The sequence below is a fragment of the Esox lucius genome, chromosome 15 (genome assembly GCF_011004845.1).
Source record: "Esox lucius isolate fEsoLuc1 chromosome 15, fEsoLuc1.pri, whole genome shotgun sequence".
NCBI classification, from domain to species: Eukaryota; Metazoa; Chordata; class Actinopteri; order Esociformes; family Esocidae; genus Esox; species Esox lucius.
The window spans coordinates 3,283,399-3,309,799 of NC_047583.1; the positions used below are offsets into that span (position 1 = coordinate 3,283,399).

Below are 26,401 nucleotides of genomic sequence, written 5' to 3' on the forward strand. Positions count from 1 at the left end.
CTCATACTATTGGAACTACTACTATTGGAACTACTCATACTCCTACTATTAGTACTACTCATATTATCAGTACTACTCTTATAGGGATGCCACGGTACAGTGGGCCCATGGTTCGGTACGTACCGTGGTTTTGTGGGTCACGGTAGCGGTATGGTTTCTGCATGAATGACACATCAAGTTAGAAGTGTTTTTCGATTCCAGTAGCCAACAGTGGCACAACAATGCTTGCAGTACTCTGTTTACGGTCTTGTTACTCTCGTCATCGTATTGAGCGCTGAATCCAGAATGTTCCCACACAGCGGATTTGAAAGGTGCTTCTTTGGATTTGCTTCTCTCAGTCTCGCTAGCGCTGGCCAGTGGCACATGGGAGCTGAGAGAATACTTGTTTTTAGTTTCCCCTCTCTTCATGGGGGCCCTTTAGGGAGGTTTCCTACTGAGATGTCGTTGCAGATCATCCATTGGTTGTTTAAGAGGGAGGGGTTTAAGAGGGAGGGGTTTAAGAGGGAGGGGTTTAAGAGGGAGGGGTTGCAGACTCTGCGGTTGCCACATTTTGAGACATTGCTGTGGAGTAAAGTTTGAATGTTTGAAATGACTGGCGCATCGTAATTCCGCGATTCGTGTGAACCGTAGGGGGCGTACCGAACGGTTTTACAACATACCGTGTACCGTTACATCCCTATACTCTCATTCTATTAGTACTACTCATTCTATTACTACTACTCATTCTATTAGTACTACTCTAATTATTACTCATTCTATTAGTACTACTCTAACTATTACTCATTCTATTAGTACTACTCATTCTATTAGTACTACTCTTACTATTCTTCTAACTGTTACTCCCAATCTCACTGACCTGTTCTTGTCTCGCCCCAAGGCCGCTCGGAGCCCGAGATCTCCATGTCCACCCAGGAGTTGGGCAACACCCCAAAGCGTAGCTGCTCCAGCCCTGCGCCCCATTCTAGCCCCAGACACGGATCCCCCTCCCCCAAACTGGAGGGTCCGGGGGTGCAGGGTCAGGGGGGGAGGCTGTCCAGGTTACCCCAAGGCCACTTGGGTCCCGTCAGGTAATCCTAATGTGCACCTTTTCTGGAAGAGGGGACGTTCGTTTTCCCCCCCAGAGCCACTAAACTCCGATTGAAGAGGGTGTTGTCGCCATGACGACAGTTCTGGAAATGTCTTCCATGTGCCGCGTGGTTAAGGCGGCTGCTTTTACCGCATTGCAAATGTTCCTCATCTCACAGCGTCTCTGGTAAATGTCCTGAGAAGGTGGACTCACGGAGGATTAAAGATGCATGTCCTACCCCCACAGCTCTGAGAAGACCACGTCGTACCGGAGGACCAGCAGTGGGGGCCAGGGGAAGTGTTCTGCAGCGGTGCCTTCCATGGTGAACTCCCCGGTGACCTCGCCCATCTGTGCGGTGCTGGGCAGTCAGGAGGAGCTGTACTGCAGCTTTGTGACCAATAGTCCTGCCTGTGGAACTGCACTTGGCGCCCCAGCACCCACCTCCTCCTCCCCAGCACCCACCTCCTCCTCCCCGGTGTCCAACTCCTCCTCCCCGGTGTCCACCGCCTCCTCCTCCCCGGTGTCCACCCCCTCCTCCCTGGCGCCCACCTCCTCCACCCCGCCAATCATGGTTCCAGGGCCGCGCACACGCAGAAATGCCATGGTATGTACAATGGAAAACGCACAACATGGTTACATCCCAAGTCTAACCAGGATGTTCTGTTATTACTCACGTGGTCTGACTTATGTGTCGTTCCCGGTGTTTTGGTGAAGTACGGTGACATGTATGAGCACTAGTATGTAGCAGAAGGGACTAACACGGATACAAGTCTGCTTCAGTCACATTCAACTACAAGACAAACCTGTACCTTTATTGGAGCTTGTGTGTAAAAGTGCATGTGTTTGTGTGTGAGGTGTCTCAGCGAAGGCCGGCCCAGAAGAGGGTGAAGGCCCTGGTGGACTGCAGAGCAGTCAGCTCGGATCAGCTGGCCTTCTTCAAGGACGAGGTCATTGTTGTAACAGCCACCGATGACCCCCACTGGTGGGTGAGTAGAACTGCACATTTTATTTCCCTCTTTATTATTATTAAATGTCCACGGGACAGTTTTGCAGGCAGATTAGGCCTCGTCCCTGAGCCTGTGTATCACCTGGTTGGTCCCTGAATCACCTGGTTGGTCGCTGATCTTCACTGTTTTTTTGTCCTACCAGGTGGGTCACATCGAAGGCTGTCTGTCCAGAAGTGGGTCTTTCCCAGTCAACTACGTCCATAAATTAGAATCACCGTTGTGGAACAGCCCTACGCCCTAGCCTACACCTACGCCCTAGCCTACACCTACGCCCTAGCCTACACCTACGCCCTAGCCTACACCCTATGCCCTAGCCTACACCCTATGCCCTAGCCTACACCTACGCCCTAGCCTACACCTACGCCCTAGCCTACACCTACGCCCTAGCCTACACCTATGCCCTAGCCTACACCCTACGCCCTAGCCTACACCCTACGCCCTAGCCTACACCCTACGCCCTAGCCTACACCCTCGCCCTAGCTTACACCCTACGCCCTAGCCTACACCTACGCCCTAGCCTACACCTACGCCCTAGCCTACACCTACGCCCTAGCCTACACCCTACGCCCTAGCCTACACCCTACGCCCTAGCCTACACCCTACGCCCTAGCCTACACCTTCGCCCTAGCCTACACCTACGCCCTAGCCTACACCTACGCCCTAGCCTACACCCTCGCCTACACCTTCACCTACACCCTAGCCTACACCCTCACCCTAGCCAAACACCCTATGCCCTATGCCCTACACCCTACTAAAAAGGCTGGAGTGGACCCACTTAAATGTAGTGCATTTAAAGACAGACATTGCTTGGGCAGTATAGGCTGGTTCATCCTCTGTTCCTGTTGACTGGTCCTAAGATGATATTGTCTGACATGTGAACACAGCACATCTGAGCACGCACGCACGCACACACGCCGTCCCTCCTCAGACCACGGACCAGGATCTTAAAGGAAGTGACAATGAAAGTAAGGAGGATTTAAAGGAAGCATTTTAACCCCCTCCACAAATTAAAACAATGGCAGCTCCCCAAACTGGAATAACATGTCAGACTGAAACTGCTGGATTACCTGAAAACAGCTTACACACGACTGATGTCTAGAGGAAGGAGAATGTGTTCCCCTACGGAAGCCCCTGGATGCCCTACGGAAGCCCCTGGATGCCCTACGGAAGCCCCTGGATGCCCTACGGAAGCCCCTGGATGCCCTACGGAAGCCCCTGGATGCCCTACGGAAGCCCCTGGATGCCCTACGGAAGCCCCTGGATGCCCTACGGAAGCCCCTGGATGCCCTACGGAAGCCCCTGGATGCCCTGGAAACCAAGGAGGCTTGGAGGTTCATGCCATACTTCACGCCCAAACCTGCTCGGTGCCTGTCGGGGGTGATGTCAGGGACTGGAACCAGGTTGCAGAACGAGAGACACGGAAAGCTCCTCAGCGGTGGCCAGCCAGTCTCCTGGGCGTCCCAGGCTGTTGGGCCTGCTGCTGTGAAATGGAAACCAGTCTCCGTCCAAGCTGTTTTTTGGGCCAGACTCCAGGCTTCGATTGGTCGGCTTGTCTGGAGGCTTGGTGACTTGGTTGCCGGGGGCCCATGTCTGCACACAGGTCATTAGGGGAGCGGTAGCCGGTTAGACCAGGCGACGCTACGCTGAGTCCTGACCTGATTAGGAGGCGTGGCATTATTCAATAGGGACCAAATGGACCAAAACAGGACAGAACTATCTGAACTGTCCATTTTGGTTTTCAGTTATCATCCGGGTTTTTATTTGTCTTTCATATAATGAACACGACCCAGATCAGTCAATTTTCTAACAGATCAGTAGAGCTCTGTATCATGGCTGTCGCACCAGAGATGGAGGAAGAGAACTCTAAATGGATATTTTAACATCATGCAATATTTACAATGGTTTTGGTCAAATAGATGTTTGAAATGCTTATTTCCGACCGCTTGGGAAGAGGTGTGGTGACAGAAGGAATTAATATCCCTGAACCATAAGCTAGACACCACAGATATTACCTATGTACATCACTCACCTGGATACTCATATTGGACAGCTCACAGCTCCCTCGTGTTAATATTTTACATAGTGCTGAGTCTGAAGTAAAGGCAGTTAAATGTTTCGCATCAAATGTCATGGCGTTTATCAATGTTACGGGAATGTAATACAATGTTAAATAATTATTAATAAATATGGTTTCATAAGTGCTTCTATAACGCCACTAAAGGAGAGTATGTGGGAGACTAGAGCTTGGTATGATCGGACTGTCCAGTGTCTTCTAAAACTGGTTAATCTATCAACAAGAGACTGCTGGTGTTGTGGACAGGAACTCCCTGGCAGCACAACAACATGACCTTTCAGAGCACTAGGGATCTGTGGCGGTTTAGAAACACAGGTGTCTTCACAACTGTTCACATTCCTCTTCCTAGACCAGCCTCTCGGAGGCGCGTATAGCTTTCTCTCCGGACTGAGTCACAACGAGTCGAGCAGGCAGAGGCTTGCGTGACGGCGGGTTGAGAATGGAACCAGGGAGGCGCCTGTATCGGGAGGGGCAACTATTTTGAGCGAATGTCACTCTGTAGTACAAATGTAAATTTGCCACTTGCATGTTGGAAACATTAATGTCGCCCAGTTTTGAACTGTTGCTGGGTACATCAGAATCAATTTGCTCTTTATATATGATATCAAAGTTTCTCATGCACCATAATCTCTCTCGTAGACTCCCAGGGAAGCCAGTGGAGCAGTAAGAAATGGTGCTGGGAAAGCTTTAAGGAAGGGACCTAGCTAACTAAAACTGTTGAAAGAAAGTGAAGGGGTTCCTTGTTGTTCTTCCATGTCTTCACACGAGAGCCATTCATTAAATATATATATATATGACTGTTTTATATTTTACAGTGGAGGTCCTAGGAGTCCATCTCCATGGTTACATCAGTCACGTTGTGCTGGTATGGATGTTTTATTGTATGTCTTCGCTATAATGGAATATTTCTGTCATTTCATTATTACCTAGTTAATGACTTGTCATGTTGCACTCAGTATGTCCTTTATGGGATTTTTTTTTTTTTTTTTTTTGTCTGCCAGCGATTATTAAAGAAGATTGTTTTAACATTTTATTGTGCTGTTCAGTATTTATATTATGGAAAGTTTGGTAAGATTTTTGAAATGAATGTACATGCATTAAACATTTGCTCTCATAGATAACGCCTGAGGGAATTAATTTAATTATTAATGTTCTTCGCCTTCCAAAAATCCAGAGATGAGAGCGGAAGAGGGGGTTGACTGAGATGGAATGATACTGGAAAGAAAAATGAAAATAACATCCTTGTATGACACACTCATTGCAAAACATACTGACAGTACAAATTGCCCGCTAAGGGTGTGATTCAATAGGTGTTGCTCATGTTCAGTGTCATAGACGAAATGGAAAGGTAATCTACATTTTCTGAGACATACGCTTTACTGTTTGTTTTATCAGTAAACACTGCCTTTCAATCACACAGACTTTTTTTGTCCCATTTAGCTGGTGTTTTTATCCAGAGTATCATCCAGTCAGGGTATATATCAATTTCTTATCCAGAGTACCACCCAGTCAGGGTATATTTCAATCATCTTAAAACAGCTGGGTGGGACAACCACATAATCCAGTACACAGTGACGTCAGTACCCGCTAAGTCAGAGGGAAGAGAAAAAAAATATCAATTGCAATAATTTACTCAAGGTAAAGGAATTTATGGTGTAATTAGATAACAGCTTTAGTAATTAAGCACTTAAAACCCTAACTAAATTACAGTAACATTACATTAAATCTAAAATCTATAAATGCTATGAAATGGGGTACCCACAATGCCATATCTCAATACATTTGTGTTTATCCATAATTGTAATTTAATTGATAAAACTGTGGTTCTTGGAGCCTCCGTGAACCACAACATACACTGCTACTTGACCTGGCAGCCAGTCTGCTCTTCTACATCATCTCCACATCAAAATCCCAACCTCAACCAGATTACCTATGAACACAACCAGTGTTTGTGATCTCATCTTGGTGCGCACACACCTGGATTAGACTCATGGGGGGTTGCTAGGGCAACCAGGAAGAAGGCCTGGGCCATACTTTACAGACCACAAGTCTGTTCCCTCTCTGTCTATGTTCATTGACATCTGAAAGTCTCAACAAAAAAAAAAGCACACTTGGTAATTGTATTTTAATAATCACTTTCTTAGAAAACACTTTTTTATGTGACCCAATTCATTTATCATTCATTTACCTGAGCCTCTTTGTGCCTTTTTGCTTTGTTTGTGGACATTAGGGAACAAACGTCAAAGGTCTTTCACTAAACAGACCTCATTTTCAGAGAGCATTTCCTAGAGACCACTCCCTTACCCAGTTAAGCAGTCATAGGTCTATTTTAATCAACTAAAAGTCACCCATTTAACTGGGCTAACCACACCGCAGCCACAATGGATTCAAACAGCCACAGGGCTTAGCTTTGGATATGGTGGGATACAGTACATTATCTTAGCAGCTTAGCTGCCATGTTGTACATGATACAGTACAGGGCATCCTTTACCATAAATAATCCCATCATACAGAACATTCAACATGGTAATACTCAGTGGTGGTAAATATAATGAAATCCAGCAAATGCTTAGTATTGTTGAAAGAACAGTATTACTGTTGGAATAAATGTACTATTTATAAATAAAACATGTATGTTTTATGAATATACCCATTTTAGCATAACACTGCTTGTGTAACCCATCCTCAACCAAATGGAGATAAGGAGTTCATAATGAATACGTTTTTAAAAAGTCTGATTAATCAGACTGCCATTACAGAAGTTCCAGTCACATAACTGACACATTGATCTTTTATGAATTTTTTTTATTATGTTCTGTCCTCCTCTCAGCTTCCATTGATGCACTGTGATGTACCAACACACACAAATGACAATTTCCTGTCAACGTTTATTGTTCAATACATCAAAGGCTCCCTGTGAACATTCAGAACAGAGGAGTTGGAGAAGAGAAGCCATTCAGAACGTGACCACTACTTACATTCTTCAGAGTTGACCGTATAGGCAGAGTGAGATGCACCTAAGAAATAAAGCCCACAGGTCCGTTAAGAATCAAGACAATCATTCAGAAGTGACGCTAACCGATTGGAATGAAGATCGCACAACCCCATTGGTCGATGGGGTCTCGCTTAACAATAGCCACATTCAGCACCACTCAATTTTATAATTGGCTGCTCTAATTAATTAGTGTCTATTAAAAAAACAAGACTTTCATAAAGATCAGAGTGCAGCAGCATAGACAAATGAGGTTCTCAGAAGCCACGTGTGATTCAACCAAGCTGAAAGACCAGGTGTACTGAAGTAAAACCCGACTAATTGGCTCTGTAGAACAGGTGTGGTGCAGTGATACAGGAAAAAGGCTGCCTATTCCTCTCATAATACACACTGCTTCAGCTGCTCCCAGCATTAAAAAGACACCGAAAACGTTGACTGTTGCGTTTACCTCTTTTCAGTGCCTTTTCAAGAAGAATGTTCCAAAAGGGACCCTTTGGACGTATGTGGTCCATATCTCACGTAATCCATTCTCCTGGCTTTCTACAGGACACAGTGTCAACATGTCAAATTAAACACTGTCGCTCACTGTCTGCCCATGAAAGAATAACATGTGACTTCTAAGGGAATGATTAAGAGAATAAGATACACAGGGAAAGAACCAGAGGAATTTAGTTTCACTTTCCCAATTGACCTGAAACGGGGGTAAATAAGTCAGTATAAAAGTCCCTAGTCCACCTCAGCCTTTTCTCTCTTTAAACCTGCAGTATAACAGGCCAAATCTCTCGCAGGACCGAGTAGAAACCATCCTGAATCATGTAAAAAAAAAAAAAAAAAAAAAGTTTATCTATTTTTCATATCTTTAAAGTACATACCTGCCTTAAAGCCTATTAGGTTTGGAGAATCACCATAAACGTTTCTGTATCACCAGCAAAAACATCCCATAATGCAAAGCTTTATGTAAAGCAATAAGCATGGTGTGTTTCTTTTGTTGAAAGTTAAGTATGACATGTTATCAGTAGAGCTTAAAATATCTAAACTTATTTTCAAGGTCAATATGGACATCAATAAACAGATTTAAATTAGTTTGAAAAAAATAAAATACAATTTTGCTTTCCAATTACTGGCAGTCCAATTACTGGCAGTCCAATTACTGGCAAAAGATCAACAATCAGAATCGGACCTGTGTAAACGCAACTGTATGGTATGTCCTTATTTTAACACAATGAAACACTTTCACATCACACAAATTATTCAACAGAATAGATAAATACATTCATATACACAATGGTAAAGTAATATTGTCATAAAACCTTTTTAGACCTATGATTGATGCAGAAAAGTTGTCAATTTGGATTACATTACATTGGCTGTGAGTAGGCCAATATGTTTGAGTAGGCCAAAAAATCTGTTTGAGTAGGCCAATCTGTTTGTGCTGCCTGACAATGACCAAGTTTGGTGAGACATTACTATGTGACAGATGAGGTCAGTAGACTTGGCATAGACTTAAGAACATTTTCTACCGTGTTTTATGGATTTAACACCATGTTAACTCAACATTTAAATCTAATCTGGCATATCGCTAATGAAAGCCTTTGAAATTAAAAACACAGAACTATTTAACTTTCTCAGGGTAATCTTCTTCCCAGACACGTCCGCCCCAATATGCTCGATGCACAAACAGCCTGGGGACGAGGTTTTTCTGTGGGTAACTGTCCTTCAATTATCATAGGCCTTTTAGATGTGAAATGTATCTGAACTCTATTTTGCTGATGAAAGGGGAATTATTTCAATAACCCTGAGGTTAGGACAAGACATAATTGTTTTTGATAAAGGTTTGTTGAGTTGAACAGTATATTAAACTACGGTCCCTAAACAGTTAAGGGGGTGTATGTATATATATATATATATATATATATTTAAATCATCATATATATTTATATACATATATGATCGTTTAAACATTACATTCATTCTGCAAATGGGCCCAGAGCTCTTTGGGAAATGTTTTTGTTTTAATGCAAAACAAACACTTCAGTGCTGAGAAGATTGCAAGTTACATTTTCAATGTAATCCAACCTGGACACGGGTGTTCTGGTCGTCATCATTAGAACAATGGTCATAAATTCCTAATCACACTATTATATATACAGAGGCATAGCATAAGGCATTGAATGAAAAACATGTTATAGGCTTACAGTATAGTGTCATGTAGTTATATATGCACATATGGACAGGATTAAGGTGTTTGAGTCTGCAGCCTTCAATAGAAATTCTGCTTGTCTCTGGTTTCAGAAATAACAGTAACGGACCCTATTCAAGATTATTTACCATGTAAGAACAGAGCAGATGTCCTTCGCATCCCTCTCAAAAAAAGTCGAGCATGCATTTTAGTCCGCTCACCGAAGCTCTTTCAACACATTAGCTTTCTAAAAATAAGAGAAACAGCCCTTGCTTTCGACAAACAATGCCCAGGTGTTACATGCTGACTACCCAATCGCGTCTTCGCCCTTAGCTTTGGCAAGTCGACTGTAAAACTTACGCAGGTCGAAAACGACGCAACTAAGCAGCAGATTTCCCTGACGCAAGACTCAGCTGATTGAGCACGGAGGCTGGCTTCTGCACCCATCTTCGAAACGACGCTGATAAAGTGGACTACAATAGCGTAGCTTGCTGAGCCGAAAAGGTTTTAGTTAGGGCAGAAATAAAGACAAAGCAGTGGACATTTTAGCTGAAAGTCCGTAGCCTATATCCTACATTTTCCTTTCAATAGTTAGCAATAGTGTTGCGAATAGTTGAAAAAAAGGACCGAACAGCAAGGATCCTGTAAAAGTATATAACCTGAAAGTGAGTTGTTCTCATTAAATGACAATACATAGGCATACATTTGATCATTTCAATTACTAGAACGACTCTTAATGGCAGATAATGTGCCAATACGAAATCCTGATCTTGACTTGTACCCCTAAGGACTCAGTCACAGCAACCTGGCATCACCATAACGTCATCAAAGCAAGACGTTGATTTAGCAAAACGTCAAAATTACGCTACAAAAATAAAATAGTGTAGTTTGTTGCCCATTGTCCAATTATGTAAATGTTACATTGCAAACAATATTTAAGCTGTTAAATTGCACCATAAACATTTGACAGACAGTTGAGCAGAATTATCGTGGCGAGTAGGCCTACCATGTCGGGAAGTATGTAAGTTTTTTGCCCACACAATGACAGGTTCATTCTTTTGAAACAAGATTAGCATAAAAGGGTACTAATCATGTTCTACTTTCAGCACACTCACTGTGTATCAGCATCAATTTAACAAGGACAACTCCAATGTCCTGTATTTTATGCATTGTTTGTTCAGTTATAGCATCAGTTTATACAAAACCCTGCCAGAAGCTATCATAGTTAACAATTCATTACAATTCATGTAGCACAGAGATAGCCTGACATAACCTACGACTGATAAAAATAGATCCCCCTAATGAATTGCCTGTGCCTTCGATGCACACACACGCACCCACATACACGGAAGCAAAAAACAAAAAAAGAAGAAGCTGGGTACGGAACAACAGAGGGAGGGGGAATGAGAAAACTAACCGCGTGAGCGAGCGAAGAACAGGCTGATCTCAGTAGAATCAGGTCACCTACACCGAACGCGGATGACGCGCTGTGCGCAGGGAACACAGAACCCCTTTCAAAAAGTTAGCGCTGGCCTCGATGCTCGTCGCGTCCTTCAGTTAACCCTCCTCCCTTAATCTGCCCAACGAACAAAGGGCGTTAATTGCAAGGGGTTACAATGCGATTACGTCAATAACATTAAATGGCTCTATTTGCTCATTGATCTCTCTGGCTGCTTCTTTGACCTCTCCGTCGCTCACGTGACCGACTCAGTTGCCGTAACAATAACAGGGGAGTACAAACAATTACGTTAGACACCCCCCCAGCCTCGCACGTCATCTCCTCCCCCCACAGTCTGTAGGTTCATGCCTATCAGTTACTGTGTCTTTGGCCCTGGCATGACTAATGCAACCCTCAATGAACCATAAAGGCATTAAGAGCTGTGCCAGCAATGCTGTTGTCCATCGCTCAGCAGATAAACATGTTGTTCCAGAACACTCGTTCCCGAAGGACCCAGCATTTCTAGGATACATTCTGAAAGGTTATAATAGGGAGATAGCTGTCACCTGGATTGCCAGGTGACAACAGAGAGGCCACGGGTGGAAGTTTCTTTGAAGGAACTACTTTCTCTCAGAGCTGAGAGAGCTGACGACTCCACTGGGGACTTGATCTTCAGTGCTAAACCGATGAGCTGGACGTTCTGTGGGTGTGCCCCGGGAATCCCAAAGCTCTTCGCTACCCCCTGCGATACCCGCACTCCTCTTCCAGTTAGTCTTTCTCTCACTCTCTGTCCTCCTGGATATATGGAACAATGCAGCAAAACGCCAAAGAAATACCTGTGTCAAACCTTTACTTCCCTTGTTTACCTTCAGCGTGTTGAAAAGGCATATTTTTCCTCTCTCCTCTCCTATAAGTCCCTGCTTGGTTGCATAACCCTCTTATTCCTCTCTGTGTGACTTAAGATCTAAAGAGAAAAGAAACAAGTTTCCTTGTTACCTAACACCTAATACCAGCTCCCTGTCATGACCTCTTTCATGACTCCCACATCGAATTCTTCTTTGCTCCCTCCAACGAGCATCAAAGCAAATAAGAAATAATCTACCAACCACATCAAAGAGATGACATCCCCGCTGCCACACGAGTCCCGTCCGTACATTTGGTACAACAACCTTTTGGCTTCAAACGGCCCTGCTTAGAGCATAGCCCCCCTGTGATTCTGCAGAGGACCAGCCTCAAGGAGCAAACCGGAGCTCACGGGGGGAGCAGGACAGCGGCGGTCTGTGGTCTGCGGGTCATTTGAGCTTGACGGGCCAGGGCAGGCACGTGCGGAGTCCGAGCATGGAGGAGAAGACAATGGTCGGCCGGTGCTTCCGGAAGCGTAGGCCCTTCTTGAGCCTCTGGCTGTTCTCGGCCGTGAGCATCTCCCCTTGCTCGGCGGCGCAGGCGATGCGCGTGACCACCTCGCCGTGCTGCACGGCCTCCTGCTCCGAACGCACGAAGACCTCGCGGAGCTCCTCCAGGCGGCGCTCCATCTCCCGGATGACGCGCTGCCGCTCCTCCATCTCCAGGAGGCGCCGGCGGGCCGCCTCGAACTCCATGCTGGAGCTGGGGGTCACCATCTTGGAGGAGGGCGCGGTGGTGGACGTCGGGGGGTTCTCGGAGCCGTAGAGAGCCGCTGTCACCCGCCGGAAGTCGCCCATGGAGATGGAGCGTCGGGTGGCGGGCGATGGAAGGGGGAGCGCCGGGGTGCCTGACTTGGAGGGGGTCAGGGCTGATGGAGGGTGGGGGGGGGGTGGGGATAGGGGGAGCCCGGACGTCGGGCTGAGGTGGTGGATTCCTGTCGCCCGTGGCGTCGGCGACGTGAGCCTGTCTGTGGCGTTTCTTCATGGCCGGCTCCGTGTGTGTTTTCCGTTGCAGTTTACTCTTCAGCTCCGTGTGTGTTTCCGTTGCAGTTTACTCTTCAGCTCTGTGTGTGTTTCTGTTGCAGTTTACTCTTCAGCTCCGTGGCCGAGCAGCGGGCTGCCTCAGAGACGCTCCATTCATTAATAAGACATCGGAGCTCGGCGCACGGCGCTTCGTAGGGAGGAGCCCACCCGCACCTCATTGGTTGGTTGCTTCGTGGCCACGTCAAATGCTGATTGGCTGCTTACCCCCCTGCTGGCTCCTCCCCCCTTGGTCCGCTAGCCCCGGCTCGCCTGGTGCTTCAGTAGGAACGGGGAGAGATCAGATGTATTCTGTGATTGTATTATTTTACCTCTCTCCTCTTTGGTTGGCTTAGTGTGTGTGTGTGTGCGTGCGTACGTGTTTGTATGTGGTATGAGCCGATTTCCTTTCCACCCCCCCCCCCCTCCCTCCAGCTGGGCTCTATCCTTTCTCCTCTCTCTCTCTGCTCAGCTCGTTGCCCATGGCAACGCAGTCTCTATGACATCAGATGGGAAATAAGAGGAGGGAAGGGGGGTTGTTCAGATTTTAAACACACACACACACACACACACGACCTGAGGAATGATTGTAAAACCCTAAAACCATCTATTCGGTCCATTCCCCTGCTAGCTAATTGATAAAGTTGACTGCTCTCACTCAAGGTTGAATTACTCATACATTTTCATGAGACAAATGAAGCCTCACTGTTGCTGAGAAGCATGTACAACTCCTGGTATGTAGTATGGGTAAATTATTCATTAATAGAAGCACAACATTCAGTGAAGAGATTGTAAAACATTGGAGACACCATTACTCTAAAATGAAAAGATTCTTAGAGGATCCTTTACATTGAAACCATGGGGGAACCGTTAAAAGTTTCACATCAGTGGGAAATATCAATGGTTGTTTTAAAGAACGCCTAATTGTTCCTCATTGTACGATCTGGAGAATCTACTCCATCAAAAATCATCCCCTAAAGGTCATTCAAGAGGATCTTGGAGGAACCAGTCAAATTGGGCTTTTTGAAGAACTCAAAGTTTCAATTTCTAGATCCCCCTGAGGGATCTCAATGAAGCTTTTGTTTTTAGCATGATGGAAACCCAAAGCACACCATGGGGGACAGATGCAAAATCTACTCACTGCCATTACATATTGACATGTGAGGCTGCAATGACAATGTCACTGTTTATAAACTGCATTACACTTAAAAACACATCAACTACCACAATCAATAGTTAGTAATGGCTAGTTTATAGAAACAGGAGTTACAGCCAAGTCTGCAGTAAAAAGGAAATTGAAATCAAATGATTGCTATGAGGTTAAAATTACAGAGTGCACTGTGTATTAGAATTCAATAGATACTTTTTGCTAAACACCAAATGGAAAAACGTCTGTAATATGAAAATCTGACTTGGTAACAACAAACATCCCCTTTGTTAGACCAGAATGGGTCATTTTCCTGTCCGCTGGGGTCGGACTCTCAGAGCACCTCAGACTGATGTGCCGATCCAGATCTCTCCCAGTTCTGGGACAATGTTCAGAGACAAACATAGCTGCTTTACCAAACACGTTCAACCACGTAGACTATTCAGACACAATTTGAAAAAACAATTTAATGTATTATAGTTACTTTTTACATCAAACATTTAGAAGCCACTGTAGCCTTGATGTCAAAGATTTGTCAGAGACCAAACGTGCTTGTTTTAACTGTAGGCCAGCTAGATCTAATGGATGGCGTCTGTTGTTCTTTCCATTTGCTGCTATATGAGCTGTCTAGACAATTATTGACCAACATTGGGATGGCTCTAGTCCTGCCTGGCTGAGTAGGAAATAACACAGAGAGACGGGGGGACATATTGGTTTGTAATGATTATAGTGATAGTGAGGGCAAGAGAGTTACTTCAAATAGCCTCTGTTAAAAGCCTCAAACTTGGATAAGTTGTAGCAAATACCTGAGTGGGTGGAAACTCTGTGGGAGTGTGAGGGGTGTAGAATGGGGGGGAGGGGGAGTGTGTGGCCGGGAGTGTGTGTGTAGGGTAGTGTGTGTGTAGGGGAGTGTGTGTGTAGGGGAGTGTGTGTGTAGGGGAGTGTGTGTAGTGTAGTGTGTGTGTAGGGTAGTGTGTGTGTAGGGTAGTGTGCTCACTTGGCCAAATGCTTTTATCTCTGGATCTGCATTACACTGACAACAATCTACCAACCGCTTTTACTGCTCTTTCTTAAAGGGTCACTCGGATGAAAGAAGAAAAGAAAGAGGCACACTGGGAGAAAGGGGGAAGGAAAAAGAGATGCATACAAACAGGAAAGAGAGAGAATGGAGAGGGAAAGTAAGAAAAAGACAGAGATCGAGAGAGAGAGAGAAACATATTTTAATAGTGTTCATCCGAGTGGAGGAAAAATGTCAGGGTCCGTATTGATTAACATCAGATGGATTTAACTGACTGTTGAGCCCAGGGTCAGAGTCTAGAGACTGTCTAATGATTAGAGGTATGGGTATATACTACAGTTTTTAAGTTTTGGGCTAAATGTTTATGGCTAGAAGCCTGGGTTAGATTTTAGAGGCATGGAATAGATGTTAGAAGCTTGAGTTAGAGGCGAGAAGCATGGGTTAGATGTTAGAGGCCTGGATTAGATGTTAGAGGCCTGGATTAGAGCCTACAGGCCTGGGTTAGATGTTAGAGGCCTGAGTTAGAGACAAGATGCCTGGGTTAGATGTTAGAGGCCTGGGTTAGAAACCAGAAGCCTGGGTTAGAGACTAGAGGACTGGTTAGATGTTAGAGGTCTGGGTTTGATTTTAGAGGCCTGGGTTAGAAACCAGAAGCCTGGGTTAGACACTAGAGGACTGGGTTAGATGTTAGAGGACTGGGTTAGATGTTAGAGGCCTGGGTTAGATATTAGAAGCGCTGGGAGTGAGTAATATTAGGATTACTTGGGATTGGTTGTTGGGCGTTGTGGTGCACATGCTAGAGGCCTGGGTTAGATGTTAGAGACTAGAGGACTGGGTTAGATGTTAGAGGCCTGGGTTTGAGCCCAGAAGCCTGGGTTAGAGGCTAGAGGTCTGGTTTAGACACTAGAGATCTGGGTTAGATGTTAAAGGCATGGGTTTGAGGCCAGAAGCCTGGGTTAGAGATTATAGGTCTGGTTTAGACACTAGAGGCCTGGGTTAGATGTTAGAAGCCCTGGGAGTGAGTAATATTAGGATTACCTGGGATTGGTTGTTGGGCGTTGAGATGCACATGCTAGAGGCCTGGGTTAGATGTTAGAGGCCTGGGTTTGAGCCCAGAAGCCTGGGTTAGAGACTATAGGTCTGGTTTAGACACTAGAGGCCTGGGTTAGATGTTAGAAGCCCTGGGAGTGAGTAATATTAGGATTACCTGGGATTGGTTGTTGGGTGTTGTGCACATGCTACATGGTAGGGTTAAATTCCATTTCACAACTCTGGAGTATTGCTAGTTTAGTGTCTAGGAAGCAACCCACTGGTTTATTTCCAGTCTAACCTCCAGACCAGTTGTCAAGGTTTCAGAAGAACCACTATCAACAACTATGTTAATCCTTGACCTGGTGACAGGGACCGTATTTACACTACAGCAGTGTCATATATTTGAATGGGACTTGATGCCAGATATGTGACTGAGATACATTCGTTATGTCTAAACCGATGAAGATAGCAATTGTGGTCTGGGCCGAGGGCTACCTGGTCATCTGTTTCGCCTTACAGCAGTAACAATGTAAAACAGTAACAATGCTTGTGTGAATCAAACATTTTATTTACATTGAACACACACACACACACACACACACACACACACCAAGGAACCTGATGGAATCACTCCAGATACACTGTAACATTAACAGGTCTTTTTCTTCATCTCTGATATAATCTCTCTCTTCCCCATGTTCACCTCACTAAAACAGTCCTGAAATCCCTCCCTGAAATCCCTTATTATCCCATATGAAAGTAACCATCCTCCATTAACTCCAACCTGTGCTTTAAAATGTAGGATCATTATTTGATCAATATGTAGCAGGTGATATTTATGACTTTTAGGGCCAGTTTTGCCAACACAGAATAAGCCCAGTCCTGGACTTAAAATCCAGCTCAGTAGAGATTCTCCAATTAACTAGATTTTTTTTGTCAAAAGCTTAATCTTTCCATGAAACAGTGTTGTAGCGTTATTAACGCTGAAAAAGGAAATTTCACTTGACTTTGCCTTTTGATATATTTGAATATTTTCCAAATGTTCCCCCCTAACTTTTCTTCGATGTCCCAATTCACAACGTGTCTCGTCGCAACAACTGGCTCAGAGTCACGGCGTCAACCTCAGGGTTACTTTTCGTTTTGTCGTCACTGCAGGATTATTTTCCTGCTGCATCAAACCGGCTCAAATTTCGGTCCAGCACCTGTACTCAGACCAGACCCGTTGGCCAGGATTACTGTAATCCCCTCTGCTTCTGTTTGTAAGTGCTATGGGGAATGACTGACATGGCAGATGCCTGACAGGGGGCCAAGCAAGGAGACAGGTGGCCCAGGAATAGACAGGGTTCAGCGGGCATGCTGGGAATTTGGTAGCAACATTGGCGGGAGGACCAGGATACGTGACGAGTAGTTGTAATGGCTTGTTGTGCAGCCTTGAAAACATCAGCAGAGTGACACGTGGGGATTACATCTCAGCTGTGGTGACACGCGTCTTCAACATGTTAGCTGTCAGTATGTTATGGGGCCCCTTGATGCTGTATCTCAGTGAGCTAAGCAAAAATAGATGTACATGTAATGGTCACCTTCTGCTCCTTGGGATGGTGTAGTGTTGGATGTAGGATTTCAGAGCTGTTATGGCTTAGTTTTACTTTAATGGGCTGGGCTGTGGAGAAGCTGGAATAAGATCACCTGATGAGAAAGGAGGAGAGAATAGTGCATTTAGTGTCTTTTTGTGCTTGTGTAGGCAGTACTGTAATGCTTACAAAAGCTTTCCAGAGGCACAATCAAAACTCAGCTTAGTCATCCAGAAAGGGAAATGAAACCCAGTTGTATGAAAATACATTGCAGTGGTTCAGTAACCTGGTAATATTAGTAAACGTGTATGAACTTGACTGTTACGAGTGAAAAGGGTTAATACACTATCTGCCTTTCTTATCAGCACATCTCCAATATCTGTCGGCCACTCAGATCTCACCGTGCTTTACCGCATTCAGACGCGGTTCATCATCTGCAGTACAACTGACATTCCTGACTAGAAACCACAGCGGGCCACATTCAGTGGACACAAAAGGAACACTCACCAAAACAAAGAGGCAATATCTGTTTTTTCCCAATTAAAAACAATGTATGTTTTCGCTTCCTGAGGTAATGTTTATCGGAGGAACTATGGTCGACCCGACAATGCATTTGATTTGGGACGGATGGCAGGGAGGCTTGCCGTCCCACTGAGTAGAGTAGAGTGCAATAGGAGCCAGATGGAGAGACTGTGCTTCTCACTTACACCTGCAGACAGCAGGACGGATGACGTCGGCTGCTCCTCTCCATCCTCCCGACGGTCCAGCTGCCCATGTCGTTCTGTAATCAATATGGAGAGTGGATAGTCGGCCTGGATGCTTTAACGTCTGGGCTGAGCCAGTGGGAGTGTGTGTGTGTGTGTGTGAAGGGTCATTTACTGCAGTGTAAAGTATGAGTACTCTGACGTGGGAGGTGTCAGAGTGAGTGAGAGAGACCTTCCACGCTCAGCACAGTGTGTCCTTCTCCGCATTCAGTTGTCTGGATTGAACAATTTAAAGGTGCAAAGCATTTCTTTTTATGTGAAACAAAAGGTAATTTTTCAGATTAACTGAAATGTGTCAGTTGGATAAGCATTCACGCCCCTAACCAGAACTTGGTAGAACCACCTTTACCAGCAGTTACAGATACAAGTCTTTTTAGGTTAGTCTCTACCAGGTTTGCACAACTGGGTCCTGAAAATGTTTACTGGTCTTTTTGGCAAACTTCCACAAGCTTACCGTTTGGGTGGGTGTTGTCAACTAACAGCAACTTTCAAGTCCTGCCACAGATTCCAGATTGGATGGAGGTCTGGGCTTTTTAAAACATGCCTCTTTAGCCATGACTGTGGACAGTAGTGGTGTAGTTCATTCATGGTTTGCATGAACTACACAGCACTAACTGTTTTTGCTTAATTTATATGCATGATTAGTTTATCTTCACGAGTAACACAGTAATTGGATCATTGGTTTTAAAAAGGTACAGTAGGATCCCTGTCAGGATTCATACACACCCCTCAAGCTAGGTGCGCACAGCTGTTAGTTGTCATGTATGCTAAGACAAATAGTGCAGTACTCACTCAAATGAACACAACTAGTGTAAATAATGATAATTTTAACTTTATGACACAAATTGATCAGATTCATTAATCCACCTTCCCATCACGATCGCTAAGGATCAGTGATTTGCTGAAAGTAAACCTCCACCCCAGGTAAAAGTCCCTTGCAGAAAGACAGAGGTTTTCCTTTCAGACATGCCGTCACCACCATCCTGCAGCGTGATGCAAGTGTTTGTTATGCACGCACCACACCATTCCAATTTTATTCCTAACAGACCAGAGTTAGGTAAAACGTTTTTTCACTGCGATTGCTTCTCCAAATGTGTGTGTATTTCATGTCTGTTTTTTATTGCTGAAATGCAAAGCTCAACCGTAAGAGACCTATGTCCCCCTACCAGTAAAGGTGAAAAAAGAAATCTATGTACACACGAACAAAGACAGAATGTAAATATACAGAACTAAAATACTTTAGAATATGAAAGATGTTGTTTAGCTGGCGCGTAGGACACAAATGTGTTATAATAACAGAGGGCTAAAGGGCTAAAAACTGTGGTTCACCCAAACACCTAGGTGTGCGTGCGTACAGTAGAAATCCATCAGAGGAGCTAGTCGGAGTACATTTGACAAAGGTGATGACATGAAAGGCTACTCTCAGTGCTGTGGGTTTCTTCCCTGGGTGTCCAAAGGACCGCTCCTGTAAATCGCTAGTGTAGGACAGTGGCTACCCAGGAAATACACCAGGAAACACACCAAAATGAGTCTGCACCTACCTTTGCATTATCTTCACCCCCTCTTCACCAGAGTCTAATGGTATCCTATTTGTGATTAAGATCCTGCTTTATTGCAGCAACTACAAGCAGACTTGGGACAGTTGATGTCAAGATGTCCTCAGGACCTCATCTAAATGCCGTTTTGGGTCATATCATGCTGCCTCCTCAACCAGAAAGTTTAGACCACAATCCTTACACACCCAAAACACTGTGGCTTTCTACCTTCATTGAGCAGGTGACCAAGGTGCCTGAAGGTGGCGCCAGAGCGAGTCTAGGCAGCAGCCATGTTCAGACAATCACAATGGTCCGCAATACCTGTAAAGCAGCGACAATACCACAGTGCTTGTGTCTTGATAATTCCAGACATGACTGTATATTCCGAGTGCAGACCTGCTTTTTAAAAATCTTCCCATCAAAGTCCACATTCAGCCAAGAAGAGACCAGAGTAGAGGTAGCAGGCTTAGATCGGTGCAGAGAAAAGGTCTTTAATGGGAAGGCGTCCAATTTAAACTGACGGAAATCCCACCGCCATGATGGGGAACAGGACAAGTACATGAAGAACGTGACAGTTCCACACGGAATAAAGAATACAGTCAGAAGAACATATACATGATAGTTTCACACCAAATAAAAGTTCCCGGATTAGGGGTTCAAACACGCAGGTAATATCAGCGAAAAAACACAGCAAGAAAGTATTTTCATTGGCCATCATAGGCGTGTGTATTTGCGGTCGGTCACAGTTTATTGGCTAATCTTTTTGCTGCAAGCAGGGGTGGACCCTCATAGATAAAAGAAAGCGACAATTAGAACAGAGAAGAGGAATATATCGTCACAGTAAATTAAAATGTAATCTCGAAATGTCATAGCTACACAAATCTTAACTTTAACAGAATGCATTCCGATTGGTAGGATTCCAACTCAAATATAATGGATATTTTTATTATGAGAAGTCCTGGCCTGTGGTAGACGCTATTCAACCATTCCTTCTTTGCGTAGTTTTGCTCCTAAATAGCGAGTTTCCCTGAGGAAGTGTCATCTTGCTTTGTACAGATTAGCGTCGGATATGCAAGACTAAAGATGACGAAGCTACTGGAAGAGTATTCTTTAACTGTAGACGAGGGGCAGGTCTCCCAGACGAGGGGCGGGGAAGACATTAGATGTTAAGTAACCCACCCTGAAGAGGGAAATAAAAAGAGACTAAAACTGCATGAATGCATACCACAAGTAATGATGACAACTAGTCAAGATGGACATCATTATGACCAGTGCTGTACTAGTCCTGTACCCAGAATGCAGTTCTAGGGACCAGGGCCTGTCTCAGAGCAGAAGGGTTAACATGCTGTCAATTCACTTGAACATTCACCATGTTCCGGAACCATTTCACATGAACAACACGTTACCACTTGAACATTCACCATGTTCCGGAACCATTTCACATGAACAACACGTTACCACTTGAACATTCACCATGTTCCGGAACCATTTCACATGAACAACACGTTACCACTTGAACAGACCTTTTTGGATTTATGTTTGCTCCTATTTGGTGGGTGTGGCTTGAAACAGTGATTGACTCGTTTAAAGGGAAGCAGCCACGCTGAAAGTATTCCCAAACACACAGTCAAACCCCTAACCATTGTCAACTAGTCAATACTAGACTAGTTTCCTTTTCACCATGGACAGATCCTAGATCAGCACGCCAACTCAGATTCATTCTGGATATGGGCCTAGAAGACGTTACAGTCAAACTGACCAGTAGACATTCACTTAGACAAATCAAAATATCACAAAAAACGATAGACTGTGGCCATATAAAAGCCAAAGGTTTTACAGAGACATTTGAGAGTGACCCGTAAAATCCCTCAGACAATCTGTCTCACATAATCTGTCTCTTTACATAACCTTTAGTCATTGAAACCGAGAGGAAATAAAGAGGAGCATTGTGGGAAAAGAAAGTAAATCATGGACACTCCTGACAGTGTGTTTTTGCTTGACATGTCTTTCACAAAAGTACTTTCTAAAGAATTTTTTGGAATGAAAAATAAAACATTACACAATAACAGGCCATAACCAGACAAAGGAGACAGCAAGTCCAAGAAAAAAGAAAGTAACAAAAATTTGGTAATGCCAACATGTCATCTTGTTCAGGGCATAAAAGATAATCTTTTTATTTTTCTTATTTAATCAAAAAATGCTAATTATTTTAATATCAGAATCTGCAAAGTTACTAAGACAACTAAAGCAAAGAGAAGGAGAAAGCAACATGACGTGACAGAGCACCAGACCATGCAAACAACATCCTGCAACCTTCCCTAGGACTATACGCAAGTCATGCGACGGCAAGTGAAAAAGACTGGAAAAAACATTAGCATTGACTACATTACCTAGAATTCCTGGTTCTGGTATAGTCTTAATAACAAGAGGCATTTATGGCAGAATAATCTTTTTTAAGTTCAGTCAAAAAATTTGAATGCATGTGAGGGACTGCTCTTTAGTCCCTTCAAAGCTTTCCATAGAAAAACAAGAAAACCTAGGGATTTGTCGGGAGCCCACAAACATGTACAGATGAACAACTCTAGAAAGAAAGACACACCAAACGGACAGACAGGAGCAGACGTGCAGAAAGCTGAGCAACAGCCAATCCCAGAGATGCTGAGAGGAGAGCCAATCCAAACAACAGAAAGCTTAGTGACAGCCAATCCCAGTCACGCCGAGGCGGGTAGGACAGCCAATCAAAACAACAGAGCTGAGTGACAGCCACTCCCAGCGGAACAGAAACACTACCGAAACATGTTCAAATGTGCCATGAACATCCTTTGCGGTAGCAGGTTGCGTCTCGCAAACTCACACGCACGTGCACGCACACGCCTCTTATCCAAAATATACTGTTAAATCATTTGCCACAACCAGCCCCTCCCCAGCCACGTCCCGTCTCTAGTCCAGTGTGACGGACAGCCAGTGAACATGCCCCCACTGCTGACATCACAGGCAGGGGGAGAGGCCTTTAGCAGAGTAGTCATTGGTCCATGGCTGGTCAGACGGTGTAATACTTGGCTCTTCAGTCCTGAGAGACTTGTCCTGTCCTGACTGGTTAACTGGCTGGCTGGCTGGCCGGGGGAGTTCTAGCTGGACTCTTGGGGCCTCCAGGGTGTCTTTCCGGTGGTCCTACAGAGAGGTTGAGGGGAGTTTCTTGACACGCCGCTGGGCCAGGAAAGATGACTCGATGGGCTTGAGCTCTGGTGTGGGCTGGGAGCTCTTCAAGGCCGAGTAGGTAGCCGCCATCGCCCCCTGTGGTGAGAAGTATTGCAATGTCAAGACAACAGTTTGGAGCACGAACACACATTCCCGAGATGATCAACAGCACGGTTCCCAGGATTGAACAGCGTAGTACCAGTACCTTGACCAGCTTGGCATCCTGGTGCTGCAGCTGGCTGTTGGGAAGCTTGTCTCTATGGACGATCCAGGGGTGCTGGAGGACCTGCATGGCTGTCAGCCGCTGGTGGGGATCCACATGGAGCATCCTAGACACCAGGTCCTATGGTGGGATGGGGGGGGGGGGGGGGGGGGGGGGGGGGGAGACAGTGACGGGGGGGAAACAGAGACATGGGGGGGGAGTGGGGGTCAGAGCAGATTGCTAGTGATCATCGTTATCACACTGAGTCAGTCCTAAAGAAATAAAGACAACTGCTTTTGATAGGAAACACACACAGGAATCTGTTTGAGGTTGACGGTCTTCCACAGCTACAGATTTAATAATACATCCAGAATGAAACGCAGCAAACAAATGACTTTTTCCCTTCCAGGATGTTGTGAAAGCCCGTTCCCATCCCGGGTCAGGCTGGTACATGACACGGTCGCCCGGCAAGTCCCCGTCAGGCCAAACGTACCTTGGCGGCGTCGGACACCGCGTCCCAGTTACCGCCGGTCAGAGTGAAGTGGCCGCTGCCTATCCGGCTCAAGATAGCCTCTGGGGTGTCCTCGGGCCCATTGGCGAACGGCGTGAAGCTGACAGAGGGGACAAGACCACTGAATAAAACCCGCCCATTTCATCAAATTTCTTATGGAGTTGAATGTACAGGGTATTGGGTCCATACCCGGCCAGCATGGTGTACAGCAAAACCCCCAGGCTCCAGATGTCACAGCCCTCGTCGTAACCCTGGCGCTTCAACACCTGGAACACAAACAGTGGAAGTCCTGGAATGGAGTTGCGTTTGTTCATTTAATCGCATCAATGGTTTTCCAGTTCTATTTGTGTGAGATTTTTGAATTGGGTTACTTTTATCAATAAACATGGTAAGCTGAAATATCATTATGTCCAAATATGTTAAAAATTATATATCACTTTTCAGGGGTGTATATACTCTTGACTATATACCAGAACACACTGTATACTATTATAACTCCACCCCTCCCTCCTCACCTCTGGGGCTACAAAGTTAGCAGTATAACAGGGGGTCATTAGCAGGCCGTTGTCAGCTCTCAGCTGCTTGGCGAAACCAAAGTCACAGATCCGGATTGACTCTGGATTCCCCGACTCATCTACGTACAAGATGTTACTGGGCTTCAAATCCCTGTGGACCACCTGGAGAGAGCAGTGATTTGGAGAAGGCAAGGGAGCAGGAAACAGGAGAGATCATTAGTTAAGTAGTTATGTGGAATAAAAATGTATGAAATGTGTGCAGTTCCATTGGACTCTGAGTTAATCAGCTGGTTAACAGTGTTATCTGCAGGTAAACTGTAAGAATACGGGCAAATTTTATGAAACCATTAACATTTTTAAAAGGAAATGCTAACATACTGATATATTGATAATACAAAATGACCATTCAAGTGTCTCACCCCCTTGCATGTGGAGATATTCGACAGTCTTACCCCCTGCACGCAGAGGTATTCTAGTCTTACCCCCTGCACGCAGAGGTATTCTAGTCTTACCCCCTGCACGCAGAGGTATTCTAGTCTTACCCCCTGCACGCAGAGGTATTCTAGTCTTACCCCCTGCACGCAGAGGTATTCTAGTCTTACCCCCTGCACGCAGAGGTATTCTAGTCTTACCCCCTGCACGCAGAGGCATTCTAGTCTTACCCCCTGCACGCAGAGGTATTCTAGTCTTACCCCCTGCACGCAGAGGCATTCTACAGTCTCACCCCCTGCACGCAGAGGTATTCTAGTCTTACCCCCTGCACGCAGAGGCATTCTACAGTCCCACCCCCTGCACGCAGAGGCATTCTACAGTCCCACCCCCTGCACGCAGAGGCATTCTACAGTCCCACCCCCTGCACGCAGAGGCATTCTACAGTCCCACCCCCTGCACGCAGAGGCATTCTACAGTCCCACCCCCTGCACGCGGAGGCATTCGACAGTCTCACCCCCTGCACGCGGAGGTATTCGACAGTCTCACCCCCTGCACGCAGAGGTATTCTAGTCTTACCCCCTGCACGCAGAGGCATTCTACAGTCCCACCCCCTGCACGCAGAGGCATTCTACAGTCCCACCCCCTGCACGCAGAGGCATTCTACAGTCCCACCCCCTGCACGCAGAGGCATTCTACAGTCCCACCCCCTGCACGCAGAGGCATTCTACAGTCCCACCCCCTGCACGCAGAGGCATTCTACAGTCCCACCCCCTGCACGCAGAGGCATTCTACAGTCCCACCCCCTGCACGCAGAGGCATTCTACAGTCCCACCCCCTGCACGCAGAGGCATTCTACAGTCCCACCCCCTGCACGCAGAGGCATTCTACAGTCCCACCCCCTGCACGCAGAGGCATTCTACAGTCCCACCCCCTGCACGCGGAGGCATTCTACAGTCCCACCCCCTGCACGCGGAGGCATTCTACAGTCCCACCCCCTGCACGCGGAGGCATTCGACAGTCTCACCCCCTGCACGCGGAGGCATTCGACAGTCTCACCCCCTGCACGCGGAGGCATTCGACAGTCTCACCCCCTGCACGCGGAGGCATTCGACAGTCTCACCCCCTGCACGCGGAGGCATTCGACAGTCTCACCCCCTGCACGCGGAGGTATTCTAGTCTTACCCCCTGCACGCAGAGGTATTCTAGTCTTACCCCCTGCACGCAGAGGTATTCTAGTCTTACCCCCTGCACGCAGAGGTATTCTAGTCTTACCCCCTGCACGCAGAGGTATTCTAGTCTTACCCCCTGCACGCAGAGGTATTCTAGTCTTACCCCCTGCACGCAGAGGCATTCTACAGTCCCACCCCCTGCACGCGGAGGCATTCGACAGTCCCACCCCCTGCACGCGGAGGCATTCGACAGTCCCACCCCCTGCACGCGGAGGCATTCGACAGTCCCACCCCCTGCACGCGGAGGCATTCGACAGTCCCACCCCCTGCACGCGGAGGCATTCGACAGTCTCACCCCCTGCACGCGGAGGCATTCGACAGTCTCACCCCCTGCACGCGGAGGCATTCGACAGTCTCACCCCCTGCACGCGGAGGCATTCGACAGTCTCACCCCCTGCACGCGGAGGCATTCGACAGTCTCACCCCCTGCACGCGGAGGCATTCGACAGTCTCACCCCCTGCACGCGGAGGTATTCGACAGTCTCACCCCCTGCACGCGGAGGTATTCGACAGTCTCACCCCCTGCACGCGGAGGTATTCGACAGTCTCACCCCCTGCACGCGGAGGTA

The 26,401-nt window shown here is 46.1% G+C and overlaps 3 protein-coding genes across 13 annotated transcripts in view; 1 reads left to right on the forward strand and 2 right to left on the reverse strand.

Moving 5' to 3' along the window:
* The window catches only part of asap3 (ArfGAP with SH3 domain, ankyrin repeat and PH domain 3), a 34,701-nt gene extending 32,302 nt beyond the window's left edge, over nucleotides 1–2,399 (forward strand). For all 3 annotated transcript variants that reach the window (XM_029125417.2, XM_029125416.2, XM_029125418.2), the window contains exons 23-26: nucleotides 878–1,067; nucleotides 1,313–1,670; nucleotides 1,921–2,052; nucleotides 2,216–2,399. In XM_029125417.2, coding sequence (XP_028981250.2) covers nucleotides 878–1,067; nucleotides 1,313–1,670; nucleotides 1,921–2,052; nucleotides 2,216–2,314 — 779 coding nt within the window. In that variant the 3' untranslated portion in view covers nucleotides 2,315–2,399. The remainder of the gene's footprint in view (nucleotides 1–877; nucleotides 1,068–1,312; nucleotides 1,671–1,920; nucleotides 2,053–2,215) is intronic.
* Nucleotides 2,400–6,962: 4,563 nt separating this feature from the next.
* On the reverse strand, nucleotides 6,963–12,856 carry LOC105006545 (TMF1 regulated nuclear protein 1). Of its 4 annotated transcripts, none has more exons than XM_020053869.2 (2): nucleotides 10,736–12,856; nucleotides 6,963–7,679 (listed from the first exon to the last, which is right to left on the reverse strand). In XM_020053869.2, exon 1 carries the CDS (start codon nucleotides 12,454–12,456, stop codon nucleotides 12,049–12,051), a length of 408 nt encoding a protein of 135 aa, XP_019909428.2. In that variant the 5' UTR covers nucleotides 12,457–12,856; the 3' UTR covers nucleotides 6,963–7,679; nucleotides 10,736–12,048. The 4 variants fall into 4 exon arrangements, with proteins under 4 accessions (XP_019909428.2, XP_019909427.2, XP_034153115.1 ...); XM_020053868.2 differs by having other exon boundaries at nucleotides 9,468–12,856; XM_034297224.1 differs by having other exon boundaries at nucleotides 6,963–7,061; nucleotides 7,588–12,856.
* Nucleotides 12,857–20,216: 7,360 nt separating this feature from the next.
* Nucleotides 20,217–26,401, reverse strand: part of rps6ka1 (ribosomal protein S6 kinase a, polypeptide 1) — a 63,204-nt gene continuing 57,019 nt past the window's right edge. For all 6 annotated transcript variants that reach the window (XM_034297488.1, XM_034297486.1, XM_034297485.1 and 3 more), the window contains 5 exons: nucleotides 24,172–24,333; nucleotides 23,846–23,922; nucleotides 23,639–23,756; nucleotides 23,149–23,286; nucleotides 20,217–23,039 (listed from right to left, as the gene is read on the reverse strand). In XM_034297488.1, the coding sequence (XP_034153379.1) occupies nucleotides 22,917–23,039; nucleotides 23,149–23,286; nucleotides 23,639–23,756; nucleotides 23,846–23,922; nucleotides 24,172–24,333 (618 nt within the window). In that variant the 3' untranslated portion in view covers nucleotides 20,217–22,916. The remainder of the gene's footprint in view (nucleotides 23,040–23,148; nucleotides 23,287–23,638; nucleotides 23,757–23,845; nucleotides 23,923–24,171; nucleotides 24,334–26,401) is intronic.

What these genes read in the sequence shown, in the direction of transcription:
- LOC105006545 (XM_020053869.2), bottom strand. Translation starts at nt 12,456, where the DNA reads ATGGGCGACTTCCGGCGGGTGACAGCGGCTCTCTACGGCTCCGAGAAC.